This window comes from Leuciscus leuciscus, assembly GCF_965113295.1.
Source record: "Leuciscus leuciscus genome assembly, chromosome: 4".
NCBI lineage: Eukaryota > Metazoa > Chordata > Actinopteri > Cypriniformes > Leuciscidae > Leuciscus > Leuciscus leuciscus.
In genome coordinates, this window is record NC_138728.1 from 8,421,315 (window position 1) to 8,444,464 (window position 23,150).

The 23,150-nt window shown below is 38.2% G+C and overlaps 2 protein-coding genes across 4 annotated transcripts; one reads left to right on the forward strand and one right to left on the reverse strand.

Moving 5' to 3' along the window:
* Positions 1-234: 234 nt before the first annotated feature.
* Positions 235-23,046, reverse strand: glt8d2 (glycosyltransferase 8 domain containing 2). Of its 3 annotated transcripts, XM_082166242.1 has the most exons (17): positions 17,430-17,539; positions 16,270-16,424; positions 7,177-7,777; positions 6,355-6,452; positions 5,799-5,979; positions 5,487-5,704; positions 4,684-4,835; positions 4,120-4,579; positions 3,769-4,008; positions 3,419-3,575; positions 3,102-3,250; positions 2,511-2,638; positions 2,201-2,369; positions 1,942-2,092; positions 1,354-1,503; positions 1,125-1,246; positions 235-1,008 (listed from the first exon to the last, which is right to left on the reverse strand). In XM_082166242.1, exons 2-17 carry the CDS (start codon positions 16,304-16,306, stop codon positions 878-880), a joined length of 3,144 nt encoding a protein of 1,047 aa, XP_082022368.1. In that variant the 5' UTR covers positions 16,307-16,424; positions 17,430-17,539; the 3' UTR covers positions 235-877. The 3 variants fall into 3 exon arrangements, with proteins under 3 accessions (XP_082022368.1, XP_082022369.1, XP_082022370.1); XM_082166243.1 differs by lacking the exons at positions 235-1,008; positions 1,125-1,246; positions 1,354-1,503; ... (9 more) ...; positions 5,799-5,979; positions 6,355-6,452 and adding exons at positions 17,637-17,803; positions 18,116-18,228; positions 18,333-18,420; ... (3 more) ...; positions 21,929-21,963; positions 22,874-23,046 and having other exon boundaries at positions 7,600-7,777; positions 17,430-17,542; XM_082166244.1 differs by lacking the exons at positions 235-1,008; positions 1,125-1,246; positions 1,354-1,503; ... (10 more) ...; positions 6,355-6,452; positions 7,177-7,777 and adding exons at positions 17,637-17,803; positions 18,116-18,228; positions 18,333-18,420; ... (3 more) ...; positions 21,929-21,963; positions 22,874-23,046 and having other exon boundaries at positions 16,140-16,424; positions 17,430-17,542.
* On the forward strand, positions 8,427-16,059 carry hsp90b1 (heat shock protein 90, beta (grp94), member 1). Its single transcript, XM_082166250.1, has 18 exons — positions 8,427-8,585; positions 9,405-9,507; positions 9,838-9,979; positions 10,084-10,200; positions 10,714-11,045; positions 11,119-11,230; positions 11,319-11,438; positions 11,524-11,640; positions 11,732-11,869; positions 11,962-12,039; positions 12,614-12,679; positions 12,791-13,060; positions 13,153-13,398; positions 13,505-13,641; positions 14,129-14,207; positions 14,312-14,467; positions 14,551-14,649; positions 15,769-16,059. Exons 1-18 carry the CDS (start codon positions 8,537-8,539, stop codon positions 15,793-15,795), a joined length of 2,388 nt encoding a protein of 795 aa, XP_082022376.1. The 5' UTR covers positions 8,427-8,536; the 3' UTR covers positions 15,796-16,059.
* Positions 23,047-23,150: the final 104 nt, after the last annotated feature.

Sequence of the window (23,150 nt, forward strand, 5' to 3'; positions counted from 1 at the left end):
AAAAGTCAAAAAAAAAAAAAACTCCCCCTCAGGCTCCAAAGATGGATGGATGGCTGGATGGCTGGATGACAGACAGACAGGTAATAAAAAATAATCTATTTTAATAGTAATAGAATATCCCTTTTACAGAAAAGACATGGCTGGTCTGATGGTAGTGTACATGTTCGTTAGAAGCAATTGAACAAAAGCAATACAAGTCATAAATACTCAAAATAATTGTAGATACATTACAACGGCATGCCAAATATTTATGGGCCATACAGAACTTAAATTATGACCTGACAATTTCTGACAATTAAAATAGAAAGCAATTATAATGTTTCACAATTTTGCTGTTTTTACAGTGTTTTTTAATTAAAGAAATGCAGCCATGGTCCAAAAACATATTTTGAACGTCCACATCCTAGAAAACACGATTATGCAAACATGGACAGACTTTATGCTAATATGGACAGAAACATTATATATTTTAATAGTCCAGAATAGAATAGAATAGAATAGAATAGAATAGAATAGAATAAGAATAAGAATAAGAATAATGTGCTTCTTACAATAAAGACATGACTGGTCTGACCATGTGACAAAGTGAGATGCAGTTAGAAGTTAGTCTTCTCATCTTTCTGTTCAGTGCCTTCAGAGCTTCCTCCTGGATGATCCGTCTGCCTGGGAAGGCCGTTTCGGTTGATCTGGGCCGGTCAAATAAACCAAATGTCACTCTATGGCCCAAATACAGACAGCTATGAACCTCCACCATCTTTTTAGGGTTTTATCCTGGTTCCAAGATAACGATCTGTCTGTAGAGAAGCTCCTAGTCTGTAGACTGTTGTAGCCCACTGTGTGATTTCTTAAAAGCAGTTGAAGTGTGCTGAGATGGAGCTCACTGCTCCAGGTCTCGGGTGAGTGGGTGCTCAGGGCCCAGGAGGTGAATCCTTATGTCTGCAGCTCTCTGGTGTAGATCCAGCCCCTCTCTCCTCTCCACTCTACTGCTGCTACGCAACAGTACTTTACCTGCCAGACCAGACACCATAAAATAGACAAAGCTTTTATGAAGAATATGCCTCTGAAACCAAGGCCACTAAAGTGGGTGGCCACTGTTGTGTTCAAGCAGCCATTTAGTCACTCACCAAGCTTCATAAGAACGACAGCGAGGTTGTGTTGCGCGTTGGGAAGTTGCAATGTCCGAGCCTCAGTCTCTGTAGTGCTTATAGCATGGCGGTACAGTTCAACAATCTTCCTCTGGGTCCATCTAAAAGTGCAAATCAAGCATGTGACCTTGAAATCAAATTATGCGACCTTGAGGTTTGATGAGGTTGAGGTAACTAGATAAGCATTGCACATAAGTGCTTGTCTTACTCTGTGTTGGTTTGAGCACTGGCCCAGAGATCTGCAAGCCGCTCCTCCACCTCTGCTACCAGAGGATGATCACAGCCACACCAGCGCCTCCTGCTGGCCAGTGCAGCTTGGAAGCATCTCTCGGCAGTCTTGGGCTTACAAAGACTCAACCTTGAAACATGTGAAAATGCAATCAAATGTGCACAAAGTTATTTTTGTATGTTTTTCTGGCTAATTAAAACAGTAGTCTTTGACTTTATCCCAGTGGGGGGCAAACTATATCCCACAGGCCATATACGGCAAATAAAAGAAAAGTGGAATGCGGATATTGCATGTTTAACAAAGAATGGACAGTAAAATACTTTTTCACCAGTATCGGACAGAAAGTGGTGTCTGATTTGCCAAGAGTAAGTTAAAGGCTACAAACCACAGTCGTCATTTGACACGGATGTTGCATAATTTATAATTTAATATACATTTTAAATATTTAATTGAATATTTCTAAATTAAAGTGAATGAAATGAAATGAAATTCATTTAAATATTTCTAAATCAAATTAAATTAAATTAAATTCGGGGGAAAATGTTTCACATTTTTTTGTTGTCTTACTTATGAATGCCCTTCAGTAGCATGGCTGTGCCTTCAGCACAAGGATGGACAGAAATGTATCTAGAAGAGCTGATCTCTTTGAAAAGCCCTGGCACTGCATACACCCGTCCATCCGCCAGCAATGCCAGACACAGACGACAGAGCAGCTGTCCTGTGAGAGCAGATTAGAACTGCAAAATACGTACGCCTGACAAAATATAACTCGCTTGTCTTTTTATAAGTTATATGAACACAGGAGGAAATATGAAATGCATGTTACCAACTATCAGTTTGACCTCTGCGCTGTCAAGATGGGCTTCTGTAAGACACCTGGCAGTCTCAAGTCCCTTGTGGCAATACATCTCGGAGTCTTTTGGCAGATGCATTTGGACGTAAAGCTCTGCCAGCATATGTTGCACTTTGAGCAGTAACCTCATACGGTCACAATCCTGCTCCATTCCCAGTGGAGGAAAACAGAATGAAACATTGCATTGAGTATGATCCATTTTTGTGTTTTTGTTTTTTGAATGCATACAATTTCTGACAATGATTAGCTAATCATATAACAAAGTGTCTTGTATTATTTTTACCTTCTGGAAAATTTGATCTGCTTTTAGTAGCATCTCCTCAGCTTGCTGTATCTCACCCAAACAGAGCAGAACTTTACAGCAGAACCATGTTAATCGCCACACACTGCTGTGATCTGGAGGGTGAGCGTCTAAGAAAGACCAGGTGAAAGTAGTTAACGTATACCAAGAAGTGATCATTATTATAATAATTTATAGTACACTTTAAATTACTTACAAAAAGCATCCTTTCAAGTGGCCGAGATGAATACTATGATACATGGTAAATATTTTAAATAATATAAACAAATATTGCACCATAAATTCTGCTTTTCTGAGTCTACATATAAGAATGATCCTTTCCAAGGCAATTCCTTACAATACAATTTAATACTTTACAGGTTTTCTTTTACAATTTGCATTACTATCATTTACAAAAAAAACTACCTAATAGCTAGTATTATTTCAGATAAGTGGCCGGGCTTACAGAAATAACATGATACATGTTAAATATATAATATTTACTAATAATGGCATATATTTCTGTCTATGTGTCAATGAGAGAAGTTGATTTTTACATTTTATTTGATAACGATAATAAAAAGTCGGTTTTACCATTAAGACGCTCCCAAGTCTGAGCCATCAGATTCTGGAATGACGTCACAGAATCAAATCCTCTCTCCCTTAGTAGTGTCCAATAATGTACAACATCAAGTGTCATCTGTGGGTATCGCTTCAGGTTGCTTGACAAAAACTCCATGGTACTATGAAAAAGATGGAGATATGAGATAGAGATATATATAGTATGTCTGTATGATAAGCATCAGTGTTGACTGAGATATGAACTATTAATTTCATAACGAACTGAAAACACAATGCCTACTGCATTAGCAAAAGATTTTCTAATCAAAGATAAATTGCAGTTATCGTACGCTGGATCGCTAAGGAAGCCATGCAACTCCTTGAATGAACCAGTTTGCTTGAGATGCCAAGGAATCTCTTCCATCTTTCTTGCCCAGCTACAAAGCTCTAAACTGGACTTCTCAAAAAACTTAACAAGGATCAGATGATAGGAATTACCCTCCATACCTTAAAGTGAAAGAGACAAGAGCACAACTGTGTGAACACATTGAAAATGCCTGTTCTGTTTTTACTGCATGGAAATTATATTACTCTTCAAAAGTGTTTTTCCTCTATTTCAAGAATCCTAGTGAATTCAATAATGAAAATTATGCAAGGAATGAAAACATAATAAAAAAAGACAAATAACAAACATTCTTACCATGAGTCAACAGGTTCATTGCCTGGCTGAGGGACTGATGCATGATGGTCAGAAGACCATTGTCTTTCTCCTGAACCCAAGGCCAAAAAGCAGAGCGCAATCGGGCCCATTCCAAACCCTTGACTCTTAGACAACCACAGTAACCTAGATCTTCCAACAAAGCCAGAACCTGAGCCTCAGTCAGGCAAGCACGAGACACATGAATGAGACAGAGAGTGTCCCACACCCAGCCTGAGAGATCTGTAGAGAGAGAGAGAGAGGGCGGAAGAGGGAATGCTTATTAGCTATAACTAATGAAATATGAAAGTCAGCACAAGCATGGTTTTATATAATAAAGTAAAAAGGACTTACCCTCCCTGAGTGATGCAGTGCTTGAACAAGTCTCAGTGACTTCTGTTGGAGCAGATCTGCTGAAATCTTTTACCCAGCGATGTATGACCTTCACCCAGAGCTCAGGAACCGAATCAGCTTCTACATACTCCTGCAACAGCTCCATCTCTTGCTCTTTCTCCCTCAGCACCGCACACGTCCGTAACTCTGTGCCAATGAGCGCTAAAAATGCCGGAAGGTGGCATTGCTTCTTACGCTCAATTCTTTGCAAAACACTGGTTGGCAACTCCTTGTAAGGTAAAGCCAGATGTCTGAGTAAAATGCTCTGCTGAACACTAGGATCGGAGATATGGGGACACCTGAGAACCTGGACATCAGTCCTGCTGGTGAGACTTTTGTAAGTGAGGTCAGTAAAGGTTGTTGTGATGATCATTTTGCAACAGTGAGGCAGAGGATCTGGCAGCCATTGTAGTGCCTTCACCTGGAAAACAACAAAAACAAACAAAAAAGGTGTTAATTTTATTGTAATAAAAAAAGTTAAAGACAACCTGCTCATGCAAACCATGCAAAGGACTAAAAGATCACCTCTTGCTTTGAGCGTCCAAGTGTTTCTGTCAAAAGGTCAATACCATCTATAAGAAGAATACAAGGCCCAAGATTGGCTGCTGCCGTGAACGCCTGGACAGCTCGATGGAGGTACTCAAACTCAATGATGTCTTCCCAATCTGGAAAATCACCTGCAGAAACAAATTAGATGCAAAATATTTAAATGTTTGGTCTTTATTTATGATGCTATAAAACATGTGTTCTCAACTCTGGCCCTCGAGATCCACTTTCCTGCAAAGTTTAGCTCCAACCTTGATCAAACTCGCATGCCTGTAACTTTCTGGTAATACTGAAGACCTTGATTAGCTTGTTCAGGTGTGTTTTATTACGGTTTACCTAATAAAACTTAGGAAAGAGGGATGTCGAAGCTGGGAATGACACACCTGAGTTGACCACGTTCCCGTACACAGGTCAGAAAACTAAGATGGCAAACCTTTGTTGTAGTTGCTCTTTCAGCATATAAACACATAAAAAAACTATCATGTCCACTGGGTTTATTGAGACAAAGACAAACAGAAGTGCTAATAAACAATATATTACTACAGTTTCACTACGGTTGATGCGCTAAGCAGCCTCTGAGTTTTTCAATCACAACTCCGACCAGATGCAGTTCCCACTGGGAACTAGGAATTTCCCACTTCCGAGGACAAATGGAACGCAACAACTTTGCGGGAAAGTGGACCTCGAGGGCCAGAGCTCAGAATTGATATATTTGTTGTATTTATAAAGAAAGCTCCAAGACTCATTACACACTTCTGCTGGAAAAAAATTAGGCAATTTACCATAATGTGCTCTTCGAAGTTGGGCAGTACACTGTCTAAGCATAGACCTGACATCAGTGCTGGATGTGCTGGTTTCACAGAAGTGAGAAATGACTAGAAAATCAGGATTCTGTCGGCAGAAGGCTCGCATCCAACTCGCTGCCAGAGTGGACTTCCCACAACCCCTTTCACCACATACCAGTAAGATAGACTTCACTGAGTCTTTCTGGTCAAAATCACTGGAAGTAAACAATAATATGTCCTATAATATAACATAACATATATGTTAATCAAACACAGTCTGCCTGCTGTATTTAGTTTTTATCTTCTTACCATGTGAAATGAGCACCTGGATTTTTTGAGTGCGTCTCAGATTTTGCATTATGGATTATAGAATGCAGAAATTTGTTTATTGCATTCAGTGTTTCTGTGGTGGGTGCTGAGGGCACAAACCAGTCACACAATCCACGTGCATGGCTCTCTTGGTGATGCCGATCGAATGAATCCTGCCATCCTAAAACAAATCGATTCAAAAATGTTTCTTATTTTAACCTTCATATTGTGTTTTGGGGTCTGAGAAACCCCAAAGCCATTTAACAACTCAAAAAGTACCAGGCTGATAGTTCATAACTTTTCCCTGAGTTTTGATTAGGCCAGAGAAAGAATTAAAATAAAATAATTACATTATATTTCAAAATTACTATTACCAAAATATAATATATAAATAAAATATACATGCAGATATATAATCAATATATATATATATATATATATATATAAATAAATAAATAAGATTAAATAATACAATAAAACAGGAATAAAATATAGGCTTAATTCAGAATTTTGTAATTAGATTAAAAAAAAACTTGTCGACAAATTATAGGCCTACCTAAGATGGGATGTTTTGGATCCTCATGAAATTTAGAAATGACTCTTTCCCAGTCTACCCTTATCATCTCCTCAAGTTCATAAAGGTTTCTGAAGAATCTGTCACACAGTGGAAAGAAAAAGGATACATGCATATATATATACATGCATATATATATACAGTATATATATATATACAGTCAAACCAAAATGTATTCAGACATCTTCAACATTTCTAACATTATCAGTTTATTCGCTATAGTTTAGAAAATGGTAATAAAATATAACAAGAGCAGAGTTATCAAATCAGTTGATATTTCACTGGTTTTGGCCATCCTTCTGTTAGACTATCTCAAAAACGAATTAGATTGAATAGGTGTCAGCTGTAAAATTTAAGTACACAATTAGATAAATAGATAAATACCAATTTAGGTCAACCAATTACCAAGCAATGCTTAATTTTGTTCAGTCTGTGGCGTAAAAAGGTCGCATTAGCAATTAAAGAAAAAACATTTAAGCAAAACATGGTCAGGTCAAAGTGTCTGAATAATTTTTGGTTCCAACTTTTTATAATTTTTTCTGGTAGTAAATTAATCTAAACTAAATAATGTTTAAGTATTATAGGCTATGGCACAGTTTACTTTATTTTGCTATCCTCACTTAGGCCTACATAAATGACCTATAATGTCTTGCACCCACTAGTAAAAAAAATATATATCTGGTGTCTGAATAATTATTGATTTGACTATATATATATATATATATATATATATATACAAATGGAATTTAGTATTTAAAATAAATCTGTATTTATGTTTCAAGTCGCTGTGGTCTGTTCTCAAACCTGACAGGAAGACAATGATTTATGATCCTTCTTTTTAGATCTCTCATTCTCTGTCTATCACGTTTGCTTTGATTGGATAGCATGTTCAAGAAGATGTGCATTTCATCACTGCTGTCATCCTCCACATCCTGTGGGGTGCAGTCTTTAAAATAAAAGAAGCAGCTTCTATGGTTGTCAATGAAGGCTGCCTTGGTGATCTCCAGCTCTGTCAGGCTACAGGTGCGATACCTGTCCTCCATGACCCAAGGGTAACCAGCCTTTGCAGCAACATGCAAGTTCCTAGCCACCTCAGACAAAGAACATGGGCCGATATCAGACGGAGAACCATTCTCTCCTGGCAGACATTGTCCATAGCTGTGTCCAAGAAGACAGATTAAAGAAGATGAGCGGTCGATGAGATCCAAACTGATTTTCAACTGCTGGTCGAAAAGATCTGGCTTATTTATCTGATGTAAATCATTGTCATTATTTTCATAATCCCTTTCTTGTTTGCTTCGCTGTAAGTCCACGGGTCTGAAACAGGTGCCTCTTATCTGGCAAAGCGCATCTAGGTGGGGAAACACCTTGGCTTTCAGGTAAGACAACTCTTCTTGAAGATCACCTGGAAAATAGCACAGGTAAGGCTGAAGAGGAAACACCAAGCTGTCAGACGTTCCCATCATTTTTTGTTGGATACTTGTGACTTTTTCATAAATCTAAATATGTACATTCAACAGAGAAAAAAATAAATGCACAAATATTAAAAGGTACATAAATAAAATATTTTAATGTTTTAATCTCTCCATTACTAAAAAAAATCCAGTCAATATAAACTAAGTAAAATAGAAAAAAAAACTTAGTGTAGTCTATCTTTAAGTCAACCAATCCTATCGGGACTTTCTTGTGGTCTATCATGTCAACAGCTTGTTGCTAAGGTGACCGTAATATAAATGTGATTCTGATTCTGAATCGCCTAGTTCCGTTTCCCCCAACCCGCTCAAAGAAGTAAACAAAACCCAAACCGTCCCCAGATCAGTTGTTACAGTCTATGACAAAATCTCCTTCTCTCGATTAATTGGCATTCCGTTGAGCCAACCAACGCGAGCCACGATCGGAACGTGTAAAATCGGACATGTAAAGCGGTGATTGGACGACAACGGCTGCGGACCGCTCTCTGATTGGTGCGGTGTTGTGCGTGGGGTGCTGTGATTGGCTCATGACGAATGAGCACATCCCTAGAGCGGAGGAGTTTATAAAGCCGATTTCTCTCTCTCTGTTAACGCACTGCAAGAATTCATCGAGGCGTACGGGGTGCAGCAACAGCTCAAGGCGTTAATCTGCTATTGAGTCTCATTAATAAACAGTTTTTCTTTCTAAAACAATGAGGCGACTGTGGATTATTGGTCTCCTCTGTACACTATTGGTTTTCGGTGAGTATGTTTTATTAAATGGCCTTGAAATGTACCGTTATGCAGTTTGCTGTCTTTGAACTTGACAAAGCTTCAGTGAGTGTTTGCAGTAATGTTGCTGTCTTTGTGTGGTTACATGTAAGCTTTAGTATTACATATTTAGTTTTTGATAATACTTATTTTGCAGATATTTATTAACGCTTCCTAAATGGCTGAATGATTCAGAACAGGAAATAAAACCTGGAGAGTGGATTTGAATTGCATGTGCTTCTGGAAGTTTCCTCAAGATTGAAATGGCCTTCATATTTTCAGATGCCATTTAACTTAATAATGATAGTTATGATGCTTTATAATGACAAATTACATTTAAAATGGTTGCTTTTACTAATGTACGATTTAAAAAAAACGAATAATGTAGTCGTGCAAGAAAGAAATAGAACAATGAAGTCTAGTAATTGCACATTTAAAGAATTGAATCCGCGATCTTGAACCATGTGAACTGCCACATCAAGGCCTTTAAGTGTCTAACTGAGATCTTCTGGATTCAAGAAATCCACAAATCAAGAGTATTTTGCACATTTCAGAGCCTTACCTGAGCAATTTTAATAAAACTTTGCTTCACAGAGCACATTAATGTAAAATGAACAAACATCCTTGCTGGGTACAAAAGGGTTTTTCCTGAGCAAATATACTTAGGAATTGAGTTGTATTTTGGTGCTGTTATATCATTGAGTTGAGGAACACTGTTGAATCTGTATAGCCTTTAAGTGCTTTTTATCACCAATGGTGCATTTACATTATTTGTGGTTTTGTCATAATCTTTGTTTTGCATAATTGCAGCATCTGTGAAAGCTGATGATGACGTTGACATTGACGGCACAGTGGAAGAGGACCTTGGGAAGAGCAGAGACGGATCCCGCACAGATGATGAGGTTGTCGAGAGGTCTGTATGGACTTGAACTGCACTTGACTGATTTGAACATACATTTTTAAGATTGAGGAAAATTACTGTGACCCTTTATTTCGACTCCGATCTCAGAGTAATCTTAGCTGCTATTTTTAGCTTATTAAATGCACTTGTTTATCTGTTATGAGGTTACATTTGGATATATTCACTTTAAGCTCCTCACAAAGACCATAAATGCTCCCCAATGGAGGTTGAACATCTGGTTGATGCTTGCTCCACAATACCCAAGGGTAAATGGTAATAAGTCCCCTAAGAAACGCACATGTCACAAGCATCCTTTGCGCTCTTCCAATTCTTCTCTAACAGGGAGGAAGAAGCCATTCAGCTAGATGGTTTGAACGCTTCACAAATAAAGGAAATTCGTGATAAAGCAGAAAAGCATGTATTCCAGGCGGAAGTGAACAGGATGATGAAACTGATCATCAATTCTCTGTATAAGAACAAGGAGGTGAGTATTGGAGGCGTTAGAAGATGTTAAGTCTTCTTGCTGTTCATAATGGTTTTGCAAATCGCACAAGATTAACGCCTTATAATGATTTTTTCACCCTTAAGATCTTCCTTCGAGAACTGATCTCTAATGCGTCCGATGCCTTGGATAAGATCCGGTTGTTGTCCCTGACCAACGATGATGCCCTTGCTGGAAATGAAGAGCTTACTATTAAAATCAAGGTGTGTTAAAAATGAGTCCTGAGACTCCCCTACAGTCCTTAAAATTTCCACTGGAGAGAGACAACATAACTCACATTTGCATTGCAAAAGGAATTCAAACATTTATGAAGCAAATTCAGGAGCATTTCCTTCCTGTAATTTTCATATCTTAATTTTGATACTCAATACCTTGTTTAACTGCGCACATGATTACATTTTTATTTATTAGTTCATTTAGTAAAGTCCAGTATCTCTTAAATATATTTGAATAAATTATGGTTTAAGTTCTTTGGAAATTATATTACTCTGCAAACACTGTATCTGTATCCATTTTAGAGTTTTAAGCAAATTTTTAAAGACCTTATATAGGTTTTTAAATTGCTCTATGGTTTAACTTGTTAGTTGCCATGAAAATAGCCAATAAAGCTGGCATGGCCTTAAAACACTCCAACCAACTAGTTAATTTAGTCAATATTTTGACTTTTATCTAGGTTATTCAATACTTATTAGTCCTGTCTTGTTTTCTCTGACCAGTCCGACAAGGAAAAGAACATGCTTCACATCACTGACACTGGCATCGGCATGACCAAAGAAGAACTGGTGAAGAACCTTGGTACCATCGCCAAGTCCGGAACCAGCGAGTTTCTTAACAAGATGACTGAGATACAGGATGACAATCAGTCCACCTCTGAACTGATTGGTCAGTTTGGTGTGGGCTTCTACTCTGCCTTCCTTGTGGCTGATAGGGTCATTGTCACCACCAAGCACAACAACGGCACCCAACACATCTGGGAATCTGATTCCAACGAGTTCTCTGTCATCGAAGACCCTCGTGGCGACACTCTGGGCAGAGGCACCACCATTACGTAAGCAGCTGAACTTGAAATGTTTCATATTTGTAGATTGTGACACGTTGTAACTAAAGTCTCGTTTCATCAGGTTGGTGATGAAAGAGGAAGCTTCCGACTACCTTGAGCTGGAGACTATTAAGAACCTTGTGAGGAAGTACTCTCAGTTCATCAACTTCCCCATCTATGTATGGAGCAGCAAGGTCAGTGTCTCCACCAAAGACTCGCTAGTTTGAAGTATATCACTTGCTTAACTAGCTTTAGGACTCATCGATTTGTGCCGTTTCTCAGACCGAGACTGTAGAGGAACCCATTGAGGAAGGGGCTGAGGAAGATAAGGAAGAGACCACTGAAGAGGAAGCTGAAGTTGAGGAAGAGGATGAAGACAAGGACAAACCGAAGACTAAGAAGGTAATGTGTATATGCAAATAAACCCCAGCAGCAACTATTTTATAAACATTTCTCAATGATTTCAATGATTCATCACTCCCTTCAGGTGGAGAAGACTGTGTGGGACTGGGAGCTGATGAATGACATTAAACCCATCTGGCAGAGGCCTGCAAAGGAAGTGGAGGAGGATGAATACAAAGCCTTCTACAAGACCTTCTCCAGGGTGAGAGAACGTGTGCTTTGCGCACAAATCAACTTTCATGGTCATCTGTGGCCTCTTGGATTAATTCAAGTGGAATTCTTCCTTCATTCAGGACACAGATGAGCCCATGTCACACATTCACTTCACCGCTGAAGGCGAGGTTACCTTTAAGTCCATCCTCTTCATCCCTGCATCTGCACCCAGAGGTCTTTTCGACGAGTATGGGACCAAGAAGAATGACTTCATCAAGGTAATTTTGATAACCTTTAATTGGGAAAAGAACACATTCTCTTATGTTGTAGTTTTGAGTTAACTGTACCTAATTTGGTTCTTTCCCCTCAGCTATTTGTGCGTAGAGTCTTCATCACCGACGACTTCCATGACATGATGCCCAAGTACCTCAACTTCATCAGAGGCGTTGTAAGTGCTGTTGGCTTTGTCTTTAAGTGTTGCCATTACGATATTCAGAATGCACTGAAATTTGTCAAACCTTTACAATCCTAGTTCTGCACGTGCAGAAATATCTTGTTTGCATTGCATTTCCCTAGAAGCGATAACCCTCCTGCGTTTTGGCTCATTAGTGAAGAGCACGCAACATCTCATGTAATATATTGGAGGGTATAAATGTGCTTTTGTTTAGCAAAATCGAAATGTTTTCGGCATATAGTTTGAATTTAAATTCTAATTTATTTAGTACTTTTACCCAGGGCCAGGAATAATAATAATGATACAAATTATTTTTTTCTTAATTTAAATGTTATATTTTAGATTTTAAATTATATTATAAAAAACTTGCTGCCTGGGAATTCTTTTTTTTTTTCATATAGAATTTGCGAATGTGATTATTTAAAAAATATTTGAAACCTTTTTGATATTGTAATGTCATACCAAGGCAGGATGGTGTAATAACTTGAATAAAATGTATATTTTAAGTCTCAGCCAATAAGTATAATGTTTGGAGAGTCTATAGAACATGTTTGATCTCATTTCTCAGGTGGACTCTGATGATCTGCCTCTGAATGTGTCCAGAGAGACTCTACAGCAACACAAACTGCTCAAGGTGAGCTCATTGTGTCAACGTAACATCGACTTTTGTTCAATTAAATGATGAAATTCTACATGTTGCACAGGCAAATTTCAATTGTTTTCAAAACGCATGTTGGTTCCTTAGGTCATCCGTAAGAAGCTGGTCCGCAAGACCCTGGATATGATCAAGAAGATCGCTGAGGAGGAGTACAATGACAAGTTCTGGAAGGAGTTTGGCACCAACATCAAACTGGGAGTTATTGAGGATCACTCCAACAGAACCCGCCTGGCCAAGCTGCTCCGCTTCCAGACCTCCCACAGCGAGACCGTACAGTCAAGTCTGGAGCAGTATGTGGAGAGGATGAAGGAGAAGCAAGACAAGATCTTCTTCATGGCTGGAACCAGCAGAAAGGAGGTGCTTAAATGTTTTTACTTTTAACTGCTTATTACTAAGATACTCCACTTTTCAATTTCCATAGTAACATGTAATATTTCATCTGGTTTTAGGCTGAGTCTTCTCCATTTGTGGAGAGGCTTCTTAAGAAAGGATATGAGGTCGTCTACCTGACTGAGCCAGTGGACGAGTACTGCATCCAGGCCCTGCCCGAGTTTGACGGGAAACGCTTCCAGAATGTGGCGAAGGAGGGTGTGAAGTTTGACGAGAGCGATACGGCCAAGGAGAAGAGGGAAGCTTTGGAGAAAGAGTTTGAACCCCTCACCACCTGGATGAAAGACAAGGCCCTGAAGGACAACGTATGATTATTTCCTTTGTTTCATTGTATTGTATTGCATATTAAAAGCTGGCTGACTTGAAGTGGCAGATTAATTGAAACATGTTTGTCCTTGTTTCGTGTTTCAGATCGAGAAGGCCATTTTGTCTCAGAGGCTGACCAACTCGCCATGCGCTCTGGTTGCCAGTCAGTACGGATGGTCTGGCAACATGGAACGGATCATGAAAGCCCAGGCTTACCAGACAGGAAAAGACATTTCCACAAAGTATGTCCTCTGAATAAGCCTTAAACACATTATCACAGTGGCTATCACCTTCGCAACTGCATAGCAATGACCTGGCAACCATTAACCACATCTTAAGGTGCAGTCACATAAGTAGAATTGTTAAATATTGCTGACAATTGTCTATTGTCAGTAGCATAGTGATGGATGAGGCACAGCTCAATCCAAACCACTTACTTTTGGTCAATCACCGCATTACTGACTTGAACCCGCAACAGAAAATGCGTGTGGAAGTCTTTCGTCCTCATACGCAATTCCTGATTGTGTGGATTCCTATTGAAATGACTGAATTTTGCCCATGAAATTTGCAAAACATCTGTAAATGTGACCGAACCTTTAGAGTTGTTGCGAAAATGCAATCCACCACTTCTTGGCTTGTGATGTGAAAATGGAAAAATGGCTAATATTCTGCAAATTTAAATGTATCTGGTCATAACCAAGTAAACCTGTTTTTTTTTTCTCATTCTAGTTATTACGCAAGTCAAAAGAAGACGTTAGAAATCAACCCCAAACATCCTCTCATCAAGGAGATGTTGAGGAGAGTCCATGTAAGTTAAACATCATTCTGATTCAATTTACTTTGATTAAATATTCCACTTAAAATCTGCAAATAGAGCTCAAATAGTCTGACATATTGTGCTTTGTCTCACAGGAAGACTCGGAGGATAAGACCGCTGCGGATTTAGCCGTAGTGCTCTTTGAGACGGCCACACTGCGATCCGGCTACCAGCTCTCAGACACCAAAGCTTATGGAGAAAGAATAGAGCGCATGCTGCGGCTCAGCATGAATGTAGACCTCGACACACAGGTACGCGCTCAATCGAGCACTGGTACACGAAATGGAGATGTTCAAATGAAGTTTGGCTCAATATCCTGTTGCCGTGTTCACAGGTTGAGGAGGAGCCAGAGGAGGAACCAGAAGAACAGACCGAGGAAGCAGATGCCGAGGATGAAGAGGAGGTCCAGGCAGAGGAGGCAGAAGAAGATTCAGTGAGTGTGAAAACTATCACTTACACATCTTTGTATCTTTCATGAAATGCAAATGGAGAATTTAAAGGTGCACTGTGTAATATTTAGGAGGATCTTTTGACAGAAATGCAATATCATATACACAACTATGTTTTCAGTGGTGTATAAAGACATTACATAATGAACCGTTATGTTTTTATTACCTTAGAATGAGCAGTTTCTATCTACATACACCGCGGGTCCCCTTACATGTTAAGTCGCCATTTTGCGGCGTCATGTTTCTACAGGAGCCCTAAACGGACAAACGCGTTTCGTCACTGTTGTTGTTCGTGAAACTAGCTAAAGTCAGCAAAAAAAAAAAAAAAAACTGACAATGATGAACCAGTAGTAGTAGTAATATTTGCAATAACATTTTGTTTTACTGAATAATTAAGTAAACATAATTTCTTGATCTTTGTAAAGATACCTCATTGCTTAACTGGCTACTCTCTGCTGTCTCAGACGACGACATCTTCTCCTGTCGGCCACCGTAACTTCTAGTGGTGAAGTTGCAAATTGCAACCAACAGATGTCGCTAAAAATCACACACTGCGCCTTTAATAGGGTTACACTTTATTTTGAGTCTGTTAGACATTACTTTAGACCACTTTAGATGTAACTTTGCAACTACATTTCAACTAACTCGAGTATTTGTAGACTAGGTTTGGTTTAGGGTTAGTAGAATAAGTTGACGTGTACTTGCAAAGTTACTTAGTCAGTAGACTGTCTGTTGATGATAACTTAAATAGTGTTGGCAGTTAAGCAGTCGGTCTACTAAAGGCCCGGGTATACTTCATTATCCGCATTCGGCTCCGTCTTGCACACACAGTGTCTTTAGCTTTCAAAGTATACTCAACCGTGGATAGGCGCGTTCGACACGCGCAGTACAATTGCATTTTTATACTCTACCATGCAAGTTTAGAACAAAGACCAAAACAAAATGTGTGCAATCCAAAACACGTGCATGGACTATCTAAAAGCGTTACCTTTAAATGGTTTGAAACTGCATGAGGCTGGGTAAATGGAAGAACTGTTCTTATCATTTGAGATGCTGTTCCTTATGTCTTCATTTGTCTTAACACGTACTTCTCTGTGTTTCAGGGTACCACAGACAAAGATGAGCTGTAAAAACACTGTAAAAAGTGTAAATCTAAGAGGGAAGGGGTGTCGGACTGATGCAGAGTGAAGATGCCGATCTCAGCTGATTGTCTTTTCTCTGTGTGGGTGGGTTGGGGGATTGGAGCTGTTTTTTTTTAAAGGCGCTGCGTTTGTGTTTGAGATCTTTTCTTTTTTTACATTCCTCCATGATTGTAAATTTGTTAATATTTAACTGACCCAGTTGTGGAGTGCTGACTCCTGTCCACAGAACTATTAAATGTTTCCGGAAAAGGACTTTGTGTGCAAATTTGTCTTACCTCATCGTTGCCTTGTTTTACAGACTCCCTTCAAAATAACAGGATTGTGTTTTGGGGTTTTTAGTTTATTTTTGTAAGATTTAGTTACTGGAACTATTGTCTGACATAAAATTGACAACTCCAATCTCTTGTCTCAGTGAAGTGACCACAGTTTAAATTCAGAGATTGTTCAGTCTTATGGTCGTACCAGGGTGAATGTTCCTGTGGGGTCTGGGATAAACCATTTCTCCCAGAGGTCCAGATGGACACAGGGGTAGTCCCAGGGCTTGAAGTGGCCATTCCAGTGCAGTAAGTGTGCCTCTTTGAGGAAGGACCTGGGATAACGGGCATCAGGACTCCAACCTTCATTAAACACAAGAACCGGGTTTAATTTACTTTACTGCAATTACACTTTCACAATTCTTCACATTTTCAATTAAGACACTCAACACTGACACTCAAGAGCTGACCCTCTTCCAGTGTTCTTTTAGTATCACTGAGATGCTATTATAGTTTAATTTTAGTTCATCTTAGTAGTTGTCTTTTCTTTTTATAGTACATCAATTTAAAATAAACTAAAATGGGAAATGTTGCCTTTACAACTAGCTGAAATAAAATCAGTTGAAGTTTGTTTTATTTCAGTAACATTTAGTCAGCAAAATGTTAGTTTAACTGTTAGGACTAAATCAGCCTGATATGTTTGGTTTATAGGATGTATTATGTATGAAATGTATTGCTAATTAGATTATATATAAAACATTTTAGGGGGGACAAATTCAGCATTTAAAGAATGGAGGATTTATTCATCCAGATTGACTTAAGTCTTAATTTTGCTTCTGTTCACTACTATTAAAATCTTTTTTTTATTTGATTTAAGTTTTGAAATGTAATTGCTGGCAAAGCTGAATTTTCAGCATCATTACTCAAGCCTTCAGAAACATTTCTTAACAGTTTTGTGAGGATAACAGCATTTATTTGAAATGGAAATCTTCTGTAACATCTCAAATGTTCACTGCCACTTCTGATCAATGTAATGTGTCCTTGCTGAATGGTGTTTTGTTTTGGAAAAAAATTAATACTCCAGTAAGTATTTATATAATAATTCCCTGGTAAATTCTTGTGCGCACTCTTAAATTACTGATGTGCATATATATATATATATAAATAATCTTAAAAGTGGTAAGTGTTTTAATGAAGTACATTTAAGATTTAATCATAAGTATGGTTTCATTTGCATTGCATTATTACAGATAATTAATAGGGAGTGGTTGTTTTCCAAATTGAAATGCATAAATTGATTGTAGAAAGAGTGAAGAGATCTAAAATAAGTCATTATACGGTGAGATTTGGCAGAAAAAAGTCAGTTACCCAGGTGTCTGACGTGCCACAGTGGATCAATGGTTGTGTATTTATCATGAAAGACGATCAGCATTGGAGGGGTGGCTACACCCCCTGCCACAGCACTGCTGTACAGGTTCTCCCTAAATCCACATGGAAAAAAACATTTGTTTTTACTGAACTAATTTGATCTCTTAAAAATCATTCATCACCACTCATTATGAACCATTATATCACCTGACATTCTTAGCCATCCATTTCTCAAGCTGTTTAGTTATCTTTTGCTTTTTCCATTCACCGACGTCTGCCACAAAAACACCAGGATTAAAGGAGCAGTCGCTAGGGTTGATGCCCAACTCTCTGACCCCCTCTTTGCGGTAGTCCAGAAAGCCCATATACGTTGTCTGTGAGAGGGAGTTGTTTTTTAATGAAATAAAAGAGACAAATCAACCCTTGTAACAGTAACTAAAGCGATTAACTTAAAGAGGAACCATTTTTTTTTACATTTTCAACTTCCTTTAGTCTGAAATGTTGCTGTTTGAGCATGAAAGGTCTGCAAAGTTACAAAGCACAAAGTCACTCCAAAGGGAGTTCTTCTCTATATCAATGTAGACTATTCTAGTAGACCCCAAAAACAATGTCAAGACTTTGTAAAAGGGCATAATCTATAGGGGCATATATCTAAAATATTAAAACATACATCTAAAAATGCCCACCTGCATCCCCACACTGCGCACCATCTCGTGTGTGGCGGGCAGATCACAGTCTGAGGCGAACGCAGCAGCGTGACCCGCTTTCAGCTTTATGTCGTACAGTTCCTGTATGTCTCCTGTAAGCCAGATATAATCAAAATAATGAAGTGAACATATGAGATCATCCTCCCATGATCCATGCGAGTATAAGTGTAAGGTTAGTATTAAAGATGGATTTCACCTTGCACTATGACATCATCATCTAGGTAAACAATCCGCTCGTGATTTTCAATGGCAAGAAGTGGCAAGTAGAACCTCACAAAGTTTAGCTGCAACAGGATGGAGAAACAATTATACAAAAATTAAACAATCAAAGCAAAAGTCTATGATGGACCTACAAGATCACATACACGACATGGCCAAAAGTCTGTCAGCACCACCCGCAGTCAATGTTTGTCAAAGAAGAACACATGACTGTATGCTTGATCTAATGCACCTGTTAGTTTAGGGTGTAGCTGAAGAGAAGGGGGTGTCCACATACATTTGGTCATGTAGTGTACCAAGTGATCACACCTGTTAGAAATAACGAAGAGTTTACCTAAAGCATCAACTGTACATGTCAAACACACAGAACCCAGCAGAACTCACAGGGTGCAGCAGTTCTGGTCTGGACGAGTCCGGATTGACTTTCCCCTTCAATACCATCGGATTGAACTCCAGGATCTTGTATCTGATTTGTCTTAGCTTGGTCTTCTCTATGTATTCCCTGTTTTTGAGTCCAGAGAAAATACTGATTGAGGCATTTGGGAGGATATTTATTGGTTGCATATTTACTCATTTCTCTTTGAGACATTTAAAGAGTGGATTATTAGGTCTGATTCACATAGTATTGTGTACATACTGTTAACTAAAACTAACAATTTAAAACATGTTTGTTCATTGATATTAAATAAAACAATCTGATAAAAAAAAACCCACATAAGATAAAATTAGAAATGTAACTGAAATACGTTTCATTTGAAGCAAAAGTACTAACTGCAAATAAATAAAAGCTACAGCTTTGATCTAAAATGAAAATGAAAAAAAAAATATATATACTGTATATATATATGTATATGTGTGTTCACTTCATTTTTTATTTTTTTAATAAATAAAATATATAATAAGAAATAGTGTGTGTGTGTGTGTGTGTGTGTGTGTGTGTGTGTAATAAAAAAAATTAAAATGCATTGAGCATGTTTATACACAATTGCAGAGGTTCTAAACTACACAGAAAAAGGTTGTAGAAAGCAGAAAATAAATTAAACTAACCAAAATAAAAATGAATAGTCTTATCTGCTTTCACAAGGATAATATACTTCTCATAGCTTTTGTGTCCAATTAAACACCGGAATTTTGACACAAAAAGTTTTATGGTAATATTACTTTCAATGTTTGATGTTTTGTAGACATTTTACATGTACAATAAAATATAATGTGTTGGGTCACCACTTAAAATCTCTTTTCTGAAGCAAAACCAGTTGAGAAACACAGTGAGTGGTATATTTGCATTAGAGGTCAAAGGTTAGACCTAGCACCTTATCTTTTTGATGGCATCTCGCAGGGTAACTATGTAGAAGAAAACACTAGCACGACTGTTGCTGTAGACGCTGTTGATGGTGGCCATGGAAGCACCGATACGCTCCTCTGAAGCACAGATCACCACAGGGATGTCTTTCTCGTCCTCCATACCCATTTTGGCCTCATCTTTCTTGAGCACTGTATAAACCACAATGAGATCAATATATAACAAACCAAGAACAAGCGTATACTTGCATATCTGTGCCCTGCGTGTGTACCTGAATACTTGGGCAGCGTCTGTAGTCTGGTCTTGCTGTACAGGAGAGCAAAAGCCACCAGGACGAGGAGAAGGAGGAGCCCACGATTGACTGGCACACACACACACACACACACACACACAGAGAAGGAGAGAGAGAGAGAGGGAGAGGGAGAGAGAGAGAGAGAGAGAGAGAGAGAGAGAGAGAGAGAGAGAGAGAGAGGGAGAGGGAGAGGGAGAGAGAGAGAGAGAGAGAGAGAGAGAGAGGAGAGAGAGAGAGAGAGAGAGAGAGGGAGAGAGAGAGAGAGAGAGAGAGAGAGAGAGAGAGAGAGAGAGAGAGAGAGAGAGGGAGAGGGAGAGGGAGAGAGAGAGAGAGAGAGAGAGAGAGAGAGAGAGAGAGAGGGAGAGGGAGAGAGAGAGGGAGAGGGAGAGAGAGAGAGAGAGAGAGAGAGAGAGAGAGAGAGAGAGAGAGAGAGAGAGAGAGAGGGAGAGAGAGAGAGAGAGAGGTTTATTAAGATCATTTATTAAGAGGTTTAATACATATTTATTTTATCATTTATCATATTTAAAAAACAAAAACGATTCAATCAATACAGATTACAGCCCTTTCATTACATCTTAAAAACCAACATTTCATCCTCCCCGACCTCACACAAAAAACTTCCCACAGACCATATTGCAGAAAAATCTATAATATTATTTATGATAGAGAGAGAGAGAGAAAGAAGGAGAGAGACCACAATATTGCAACTTTTTTAAACACTGTACGTTATAAAATGTTTATAATAAAATTATTAAAAGAATGACCACTAGAGGTCATTGTAAGACTTTGGGATGAGGTGAGACTCATTTCAAACTGTTCTAATCACTAGTTACCAATTAAAAGCATTAGTATCTAATGAATAGTTAGAATAGTTACTAGTCAACTACCATTTATACTAGTCAGCAGAGTTGTTATTGTTAACTTAAACTATTCAACACTGTTTTTGTAATTGAAATAAATCTGAACTAAATAAATACAACTTTTAGAAATTAAAAACAAATCTCGCCTTGGCATCTAAAATGAAATGGGTTTAAATTGAAATACCACAATTTACTTAAATTAAAATTGAAATAAATCTAAATGAAATCAATATAAAAGAGCAAAATGACCAAAAACAACATACCAAAGTTACTAAAATGAAATTGAAAATTTAATAATAAAAGCTAATTCAAAATATTAATAAACACTATATTAGTATATAAATGATATTAAAAAACACTGTCAGTCAGACAAAAAGGTGTCTGAACTTTCTTTGGGGGAGGTTAGTGCTACAACAGCCCATGCCGAGGTCAGCTGACAGAGATAAAAGAAACTTCTGTGTGTTTTGTTGCATTTCACTCCTTAACTAATGCTTTTCTTCACTACCTCCTGTCAAGGCCTTAACTGAGAAAAAGAACAGGAAAAGATCACTAAAACTTGCCAAATCTGACTAAAACAAAACAGTTCTTCAAGTTTCAATCATTACAGCATTATTAATAATGTTAGGGGAGCATTAATGATTCAAATGACGACTCAAAACTACAGTATAAAGGCCTGCAAATACAATGCACACTTAAAAATGAACTCGGGCTTCCGTAAATGTGTTCTGAGAGGGATTTTCAGAGACCCTGTTGTACCTCACTTTTATGGGTCCGAATCTGCCTGGTTACCTCATTTACTCTGGGACGACCAGTGGGACTGAGACCCCTCCTCCACCACATACACACACTGGACACATTCCAGTATGGCAGGACAGCAGCACAAAACCAGGCACTAAAACATCACCGTGTGCTCTCAGTTATCTGTGAGATTTCACCGCGAGAACCATCTAAGACTTTTAGTTTTGTATCAAGAGGCTGATTAGGAGTGTGACTCATTCACTGGACATGATCACCGGCCTTGGGTGTTTTTCCATGTATTATGAAACAGGGATGAAATAAACAACTGCATATGCTGGTTCATGGAAACGCAATCTGCAAAATTTGCATTTGTTACTTACTTTTCCTCAAGAGAGCCATTTTTCACCATCAGCATCTGTGAACGGATAGAAAGAAGATATTACAAACCTGTTCCATAATTGGAGATGTTTTTATTAAATTTTTTTTGTTAAACTTTTGTATACAACACATTTCTAAAGTGGATTTTGGGTCTCTTGAGGCTCTTGCAAACATGTGGGACTGTTTATAGGGAGTCTCCTGGCCTTTCCTTCCTGGTGGCATTCTTCACTAAGCCTTGAACTCAAGTTATCTATTTCATTAAAGATCACATTTTCTAAGGCCTTCAAACACAGAGAAAACTCACTCTAGCTTTGCTGAAATGAACAAGAAACCAAGTGTATAAAACACTAACGTTTCATGCTAAGCACGCCTTGAGCTGTTATTCTGATTATTTATTTAGGAATGTAACTATATTTAAAAAGCTCACATGCCACTTACATACACAGCTTATTGTCTTCTTTCTCTATACTAGACGAAATACAATTTATTGTAATTATTTTGGTCAGTTTGTATGGCTTTTTAGATTTTAAAAGCAGAAAGCATCTAAAACGTAAGAACAACATCGCCTGAAACGTCAACAAATGATGTCACCGTATTAACGTTAACGTTACCTCAGACAGTTCGTTAATATATTATTATAGGCAACAACATTTACATTAATAACAATAACAAACATTATTAAATCAGCATTATTAGATAATTTGTTAATGAATAGGCTACTGATGTACAGGTAACATTATCACACAAAAAAAACATTATAGAAAAAGAGATGGTGAAGTTTCTCCATGTCTGAGCACCGTAAAATAAACTGACACTCAATCAAGTATCACTGATAGATAGCTATCATAAAAAAGAGGCGAGTCTGTATAAGTAAAGCTTATATAAAGCAAAGGGAACGCTTATAATCGATTTAAGTTGATTTGTATATAATTATATTGGTTACATACCAGTTTCCAGAAGTCGCGCGTGTTCATTAATCTGTACGGCGAGTGGGCGTGGCCAACGCAATAGTCCAGCTTCACTCCGTGCTGCTTTTCCTCTATTTATCCTCATGAGACCCAGCAATGCATTCTTGTTCAGGTTTCTTCCTTCCTAATATCTCTAAAATCCACACACGCCACTGTGTTGTCTGCCTGTGTCTTACAGGGGACGTCCCGAGCATTTCTGATATACCAAAAGTGGGCGTGGCACATAAATACAGATATTACTAATCTATTATTTTAC